General features: G+C 40.4%; 2 protein-coding genes across 5 annotated transcripts in view; one reads left to right on the top strand and one right to left on the bottom strand.

Moving 5' to 3' along the window:
• The window catches only part of LOC128880374 (uncharacterized), a 19,349-nt gene extending 14,168 nt beyond the window's left edge, over positions 1-5,181 (bottom strand). For 2 of the 4 annotated variants that reach the window (XR_008457808.1, XM_054130398.1), the window contains exon 1: positions 5,016-5,180. The gene's annotated coding sequence lies outside the window, so the exon portion shown is untranslated. Of the gene's footprint in view, positions 1-5,015 lie in introns of all 4 variants that reach the window. The other 2 variants (XR_008457809.1, XM_054130399.1) reach the window with 2 other exon arrangements.
• A 2,780-nt stretch (positions 5,182-7,961) lies between these two features.
• LOC128880417 (arginine/serine-rich coiled-coil protein 2-like) overlaps positions 7,962-8,550 on the top strand; it is a 4,757-nt gene continuing 4,168 nt past the window's right edge. Inside the window, exon 1 of the mRNA XM_054130475.1 lies at positions 7,962-8,160. Coding sequence (XP_053986450.1) covers positions 7,972-8,160 — 189 coding nt within the window. The 5' untranslated portion in view covers positions 7,962-7,971. The remainder of the gene's footprint in view (positions 8,161-8,550) is intronic.

The raw sequence follows: 8,550 nt of genomic DNA, 5'->3' as shown, positions 1-8,550 counted from the left end.
CGAAAAAGCACGGACCAATCACAGCGCTCGAGTAGCGCGCGCTCAGCCGCGAGCACATAGGCTCGCGCCGGGATTGGCTGGCAACGCCAATATGGCGTCGAAAGGTCGCGGTGGGAGTAGCCAGCCGAACGTACGCTACTCGGGCGCTGTGATTGGTCCGTGGTTTTTCGTTAATAATTCGAAAACGAAGCGAAACTATTATTTAATTTAATTTTCTTCGATAGACATAGAGGGTAAGGAATATTTATGGGATTGACTGTAGATGCGCGAACCATTTTACCAAGTTTCCCAATATCACTCGCCGTTACGATGTTACGATCTTCTATAAATATAAGACCATGAAAGAATCGACCCCAAAAAACTTTCCACGGACTCGATGAACTCTGAACTATACACGAGTCCTACAAACTGCTACTCAAAGGATCACGTGGTTTCCGAAGACCAAAGAAAGCCTATTTATTTATTAATTTCCTATATATTTTCTATAAATCTTCTCGAGCAACCTAACGAATTGTATTATTTTAACCGATGTTGTTCGAAAGAGTAACATTTAAATATTAGATGGACTGGAGAGTAATGTTGTTTTTGCAATTGTAAATACTTGTTCATCACTCATCAGCTCGTTGATTTTTATCTATCTGGCATTAAAAAATGTCCATACTAAATGGCAAAAGGCTGGTGATAACGAGGTTGATTAAATAATTGATAAAAAATAGAAATTTATTAAAAATTCGTTTAAATTTAATGTGAAAGAAACGACATTACTTTTCAGTCTACCTAATATTTCACAAATTCGTCACAAAAAGAAAAAAAAATATTAAAAAAGTAATTCGCGATAGCTTTACCTGAAATCAAATATTTGCTATCAGTATGTAAATATAACTCGTAATTTTCTGTGATCGTAATGGTGATCATCAGATGGTCTAGATTTGTCATTTTTCTACAAAACTCTAAAAATTCAAGCTTCGATTTTTCTTTCTTAACCCCGAGTTCCATAAAGAAATAGTTTCGTCAGAGGTGATCCTACAGGATTAAGGACCGAGAGGCAGGCGACTCCGCGTCGCGTGTATCGGAAACGTAAGGTCGGTCGGGGCATATATTGTTTATTTTCGTTGGAGCAGGATGCTCGAACGTGTATTTACCGCGTGGATAACGGAACCGCCGCCGATGCTCGACAAGTCTTCCTCGAGCCATGGTGAAAAGAGGACGCATTGTACGTGATACCGTGGTACGTGTACGCGTACGAGGAGGACAGGACGAACGACGGAAAGAAACGAGGAAGAGAAACCCGAGGAGTACGGTATCGTCATCCAGGAGAATTTCTTCGATCGGAGATTATGGCGATCCCCCGTTGGGCCCCCGTCGAGTCGGCACGGTAAAAGTAAAACCGCGTTCCCTCGGAGTACAATGAATTTCGCTGTGCCGTACTCGACGGTTGTCTTCGACGAGTAACGGTAGTCGATAACAGAACGATCTATCCGGGAAATTGCATCTACGCGCGAGACGCCGCTCGGATTCGATATCTCGAAGGGTCCGGGAGGAAATCGGATCCGGGATACAGGAATTACAAGAAACGATTAATCCTGACGCCAGCGACTCCTGCGCGCCTTAACGATGGTGGAAAATATAGAAATAAAGGTTAATCGCGTTTAATCATGAAGACTGTACAAGGAGTCCTAACTGTATAGTGTAGAAGTGTTATCGAAATCCTGAGCTTTAAGTTATGAATATTTCTACCACTCGCGGCGCTAGTGAGCACAGACTACGATATATACATGTCATATGTGTATGTATTATCACATATATATATATATATGATAATACGTACAAATATACAGGGTGTCTCAAAAATGTTGGAGGTCCTTGAAAGGGGTGGTACGGGAGGTGATTTGAAACAACTTTTTCCTTTGAAAAAATGTCGGATGGGGCTTCGTTAAGTAGATATTAATAAAAAAAACCCGACCAATCAGATCGCGCGGATACCGTTGGAGCGGCCGCGGTAGCGAAAGCTACGCGCTGAGCGGCCGCGTCAATATCCTTCGATGCACGTCGACTCACTTGTTCGCGTACGAGAGCGGCTACCTAGCGCGTAGCCATCGCTATCGCGGCCGCTCCAACAGTATACGCGCGCTCTGATTGGTCAGTGTTTTCCGTTAATATCTCCTCAACGAAGCCTCGGACAACATTTTCGCTAAGGAAAAAGTTGTTTCAAATCACCCCCTGAACCACCCTTTTCAAGGAGTTCCAACATTTTTGGGACACCCTGTATATGTCATATATGCATATATCTCAGCAATATGACATTGCTGTACGAATACTTTTTACACCGACTGTATATATATAGGGAATTTAGACATACTAACAAATATCGCAGTAGTAAAGGATATAATTTATAAGCTGAACGCGATAGAGAATCACAGTTCGTGGTGTTCATTTTCCCCGCGAATCGTATTAAATAAAAACACGGACGCCATGAAAATCGTGATCTCCCCTGAAACTTCGATGTTTGCCGAAACTTACGTCGCCCGGAAACTGGACGATTCCTCGGAACGAACGTTAAGAATAGCGTCGTCTAGAGGCCCGTAATTAACGGCGAAAAGTATCGACAAAAAGTTCAACGGCGTGAGCAGATTTAATTAATAACCGTCGAAGCCGCGGCAAAGTCTACAAGAAGAGGAGAAATAATTTCGTTTGGTAACCGCATTTTCTAAATTAATTTCCGTCCGACGCGACGAAAAACTCGATGGTCCTTCACGTGTCCCTAAAGCGCCTTTTATAGTCGGAACCGAATGGTACGTGGTTCTCGGTCGATATGAAATCACAAAGGTCAAAGAGTTCCGCCATTGTCGCTAGTGTTTCTTTTTTTAACTAGCCGGTTCGGGATCTCGGAAACGAAGCATATCGTTACGAATCTTTTACAAACAATTCATTGGTTATTCGGGGATAACAAATAATTTTGTTTCAACGGTGTATATTTCTGTTTCGATTCGGTAAAATTTCATCGCGATTTGGCGCGAGTAGTTCATCGATTCGAAATAACGAGAAAACTTTAATAAGTTTGCCCGGACGTTCGCGCGGCGACTTATTAAAGTCTTTCGAAGCTCGCGGAGCCCTGAACACTGGAGACTTGTTTATACAAGTCCGTTCCAAGTTCCAGGGAATTCTTAATGCGGTCTTTCATGTAGACGGACATTGTGTGCGGATCCGTGCATTTTAAACGTTTCTTTGAATCGTCCGAGTTTACGGAACAATTCCAGTTAGCGAATGCAGTTCGACAAACTCGTGAATTAATAATATCTTGAGCCTGTGATCGACTCTCGTTCATTAAATACATGAAGACTGTATAAAGAGATCCAACTCCCTAAGAAAGTTACTAGAAAACTGTTATCAAAATCCCGAGCTTTAAGTTATGAATATTTCGTCCACTCACGGCGCTAGTGCGCACATATATATGATAATACATACACATATGACATATACAGGGTGTCTGAAAAAATATTGTAACACCTTGAAAGAGGTGGTTCGGAGGGTGATTTAAGGAGATATTAACGGAAAACACTGACCAATCAGAGCGCGAGTATGCCGGTGCAGCGCTAGCGGTAGCGTATGAGCGTGGTCGCCTAGCGCGTAACCACGCCTACTACGGCCGCTCCAACGGTATACGCGCGCTCTGATTGGTCGGAGCTTTTCGGTTAATATCTCCTTAACGAAGTCTCGTACAACATTTTCGCTAAGGAAAAAGTAGTTTCAAATCACCTCCACCATGTATATACAGGTTGTCCCAAAAATGTTGTAACACCTTGAAAGAGGTGATGCGGGAGGTGATTTCAAACAACTTTTTCCTTAGCGTAAATGTTGTCCGAAGCTTCGTTAAGGAGATATTAACGGAAAACACTGACCAATCAGAGCGCGAGTATGCCGGTGGAGCGCTCGCGGTAGCGTATGAGCGCGGTCGCCTAGCGCGTAGCCACGCCTACTACGGCCGCTCCAACGGTATACGCGCGGTCTGATTTGTCGGGGTTTTCTGTTAATATGTCCTTAATGAAGCTTCGGACAACATTTTCGTTAAAGAAAAAGTTGTTTCAAATCACCCCCCGAATCACCCATTTCAAGGAGTTCCAACATTTTTGAGACACCCTGTATATTATTGTACCGTCATGAATGCATAAAATGAGCCTAGTTACAATTTCGTAAACAAGCCTCGAAACCAAAGTCCCAGAAGAAAGGTCATCTCTCTCTCAAACAAACATGATGTTATCAAACTTTAAATAAATTTATGTAGAATAAAACAATATTATTATATCATTTGTAGAATAACTTCGATATTATATATACTTTATGTATGTTTTTTATACATTAGTGTACCGTCATGAATGCATAAAATGAGGCTAGTTACAATTTCGTAAACAAGCCTCGAAACCAAAGCCTCGAAAGAAAGGGGTCATCTCTCTCTCAAACAAATACGATATTACTAAACTTTAAATAAACATAACTTCTATACTAAACACGATAGAGAATCGTGATTTGCGACACACTGTCTTTCTAATAAATTCTAATAAATTATATCATCCATTCGACAAAAATTTTGCCCTCAATTACATGTTGGCTGTCAGACTAATACTTCCCCTTTATACAATCGAACCTTACATTTATGGAACTTAAACATGTACGCAGATTTATTTTCTCCAGAATTAATTCATTCACCCCCTGTCGCCCGTACATGGTTGACACGGCAATCAACATGTCAATCGGGCTGAAAGCAAGAACCACCGAATGCGTTCACCGTGGGCCAGCGGTAGCGCGAAAATGTTCGAACGGAGGATGTCGTCCGTTAAAAACAATTGACTACGATTTAAAAGCAAAACGGGGTCACGTAGATCCCGAGCGGAATGAGAGAATCGACTGCGCTCGCGGGTACGCGTGTACCGAGATACTTCGATCCGCGTATCGAAGGGGTTGCTGCCCGGGCCCGCGATACGTTCGCCATGAAAGAAAACAAGAGCGGAATCACTCACCCCCGAGCACCGTGGTCTGCTGCACCGTTCCCTCGGCCGGCGTTCCGTAACAGGTCGCCTTAGGGGATAGGAATCACAGAGTGTCACAAGACGCGCGGGACCTTCTTCGGTCGACACATCGAACCGTCCAGCACGAAGTCTGGCGAGCGACTGTTGCGTCCCGGTTTGTTACCGACTCTCGTGAGTCTCGCGACGCTTCCCCTCTCTCGGCTCCCCACTCTCGCGGTTCTCCGCGCGTAAAAGTCAATGCTCGCGCTCTCTCGCGTTTCCCCTCCTTCGCACCTTCCGTGCACCTTTGGCACACCTGACCGCGCGAATCTCGGGTCGGTGTCATTGGGAAACGATAGTTTTTACGATTTTGAATTGATATTTGATTATTTGGGATCGATGAGTTGATCCCCGCGCCATCCTTGTTTTCGGTGACGAGGATTTTCACCGAGGTAATAGAAGAGCCGATTCGGTCGGTAAGGTGACACGGAAACTGTGGGTAACTCTGTGGAGGATTTATAAACGAGGACATTTATTTAGATTTTTATGAAGATTTATTAGATTTAGATTTATTAAATTTATTAGATTTCGTATGTTAGATTAGATTTATTATATTTAGTAGATTTATTTGATTTCGTATGAAGTTGAGTGATCTACGAACTATTAGTTCGTTGGATTAGTCGATAGCTTTTTTGACTAAATGCGATAGACTAGTAATGCTCTGTTAGAAACTTAAAAATAGTTTAGTTTACTTACTATTTTACTGATGGACCGTTACGATTAGGTGGGTACTGAACTCTCGTGAGCATCTCAGTTAAGATTTTGAACGAACGAACATTAAAGAATCCCGTCGAATAAGTATAATTTACTACACATTATGCGTCTACTTTTTAAACTTTAGGTTAATAATTTCCAATGATTGTCCCTATCCAAGTTCCGAAAGCGGAGGGTCGGTAAGTTTCTATTACAAATGTTGCCATCTGTGATAGAAAATATAAATCAATAAAAACCAATAGTCTATTGCCATCTATGATTGAAAATATGAGTTTTTGGTAATGTACGAGGGCGTTCATTGGAATTTGTCGTTAACCTAACATTAATCACGAAAAGTGAATCGATACAGAAGAAGAAGCGAAATAAAACCCATATTCCATGCAAAACTGTCTTTCAAAGACAACAACGATATCCGATTTATTATCATAGTGCGTTATCTTAGAATTACTCGTTGAATAAAATAGTCGAATAAAAATATTTCGAATATGAGATACTCGTAAATTAGAAAAACGTGTCTGAGAATGATTTGTCGAGTAAAGTTATTTGAAAAGTGCACGAGCCTGCCTCTGGCTATGCCGCGACGAGATCCATTTGCAAATAAAGACGATTCGCGAGCTGGCCTTTTGTTGCTGCTTGTGACTGCGAAAGAGTTCCTTTATCACGGGGTATATTCGAGAAGATAGAGAACTTTATTCGACAAAGGAGACTTTTATTCTTGATTTAATTGAAAGTTCGATGTCTAGACGCTTCGTAGGCAATACAAGTAGAAGAAAAGTTTATTGCAAAATTTATTATTGAACTTACGGTCGAACTTACGAAAAATACAATTTTAATTATACATATATTAAAATATATATATGAGAAATATGTTTATATTTAGGCAGGAACTTTGGTTGAACTTACGAAAAATACAATTTTCCATTTTAAATAAAAAATATATTAATATATGAAAGGATATTATTAAATATTTTATAATATACATATATACATATATTAAAATATATGCAGGGTGTCCCAAAAATGTTGTAACACCTTGAAAGGGGTGGTTCAGGAAGTGATTTGAAACAACTTTTTCCTTAGCGAAAATGTTGTCCGAGGCTTTGTTAAGAAGATATTAACGGAAAACACTGACCAATCAGAGCGCGAGTATGCCGGTTGAGCGTAGCCTACGCGCTAGGCGCCTGCGCTCATTGGCTACCGTGAGTGCTCCATCGGCATACTCGCGCTCTGATTGGTCAATGTTTTCCGTTAATATCTTTTCAACGAAACCTCTGACAACATTTTCGCTAAGGAAAAAGTTGTTTCAAATCACCTTCCGAACAACCCCTTTCAAGGTGTTACAACACTTTTGAGACACCCTGTATAAATATATGAGAAATATATTTTTTCCTTTTAAGAATATTTTTCGTTAACTATAAAATTTGTTAAAAAAAGATGAAGTAGAGCCCAAAATTATGTACCAAAAAGCATGGCGAGTCAAGTTTGTATCTCCGGATACTTCTCCAATTATATAACTTTATACAAAATTTTTAATCGAAGTACGTGTAAAATCGTATAGAGGAACAGTTTTATGGAAATAACTGGTTATATATTGGTTTTTCAAAAATTCTGCAAGGAAGCTTTTTCTAGAAAATACAATTATCTACAAAACACGTTATATACAAATATTTCGTAAAATCGATCTTTCTGCAGATATTCGACAACTTGGATTTTTCTAACCTATGCGAAATTTAAAAAAATTATTTCTTCTCAGATAATTTGTAAAAATCAATTTTTCTTCCTATGCTCTGTCGAAATGCTTTCGAAAGAACGTACATCTCGAAATGTTATCGCTCCTACTATTTAATTAAAATTAATTTTCCGAGAATTAATGTTCCAAGTCCCGACTGCAACTATTTTTATATTCTATATAAAGAGTGTACCGCATTTCCCTACAATATTTATAGCAGACGTTACTGGAACTACGTTATTGTTACTACGTGGTTGTTTAATCGATACAGATTATCGTACGAAGACACTACGTCGTAACGAGATCGGAAAAAGAGGAAAATTCTGTCGTTGGTCCGTCACTGGCGAACGAAATCGCGGGAAAATTCGGACTCGCGCCCAATTTTCCCGCTCGACCTGCATTTCCTGTATCTAGCCTTCCCTTTTCACTTCCGCTTCGCTAACCTCATTCGATGGAAGCGCTGTAATGAAAGTACGCAATCATGCTGGCCAAACATTCCCGACCAATGTTTCTGCGCAAGGCAACCTAGGATCGACGCGCTTAGACAGTCGTAACAATTTCAGACAGTTCGTGGCCCGTTTTCACGCCATTATGGATTCGTTAGCGAATTACGCTAGCGACGGGGACAACAGTAACAATTCCGAAGATTCGAAGGTGAGTATACGCTCGTTAATCCCTTCGAAGATGGTCAACTAGCTTTTCTCAATGGCGCTTCATCCTTTCGGCATCCATGACGCTCCGTGAAACTTTGCAATGTACACAAACTCCGAATGGCTTCTGCCGATAGCTTGTCGAGCTCGTTTAATAACTTTTTAGTTGAGGAAAAAATGAACTTTTGGTTAAAATAGGGTTGTTTATTATTGCTGAATAAAAGAATTTAGTTGAGACAGAAATGGGGGAAATTTGATTGTGATAGATGAGAAATAAAAACAATGAGCAGCAATTACTATTTCCTCATTCCTTCAATTAAACGAATTTTGTATTCGTTTATCTCGATGTATGATCGAATTTCATAACCTATATTTAATTTTAATTCATTTGAAA

This window comes from Hylaeus volcanicus, chromosome 7, assembly GCF_026283585.1.
Source record: "Hylaeus volcanicus isolate JK05 chromosome 7, UHH_iyHylVolc1.0_haploid, whole genome shotgun sequence".
Classification (NCBI taxonomy): domain Eukaryota; kingdom Metazoa; phylum Arthropoda; class Insecta; order Hymenoptera; family Colletidae; genus Hylaeus; species Hylaeus volcanicus.
Note: the sequence above shows the minus strand (reverse complement) of the source record. Positions and strands in the feature narration are given on the sequence as shown.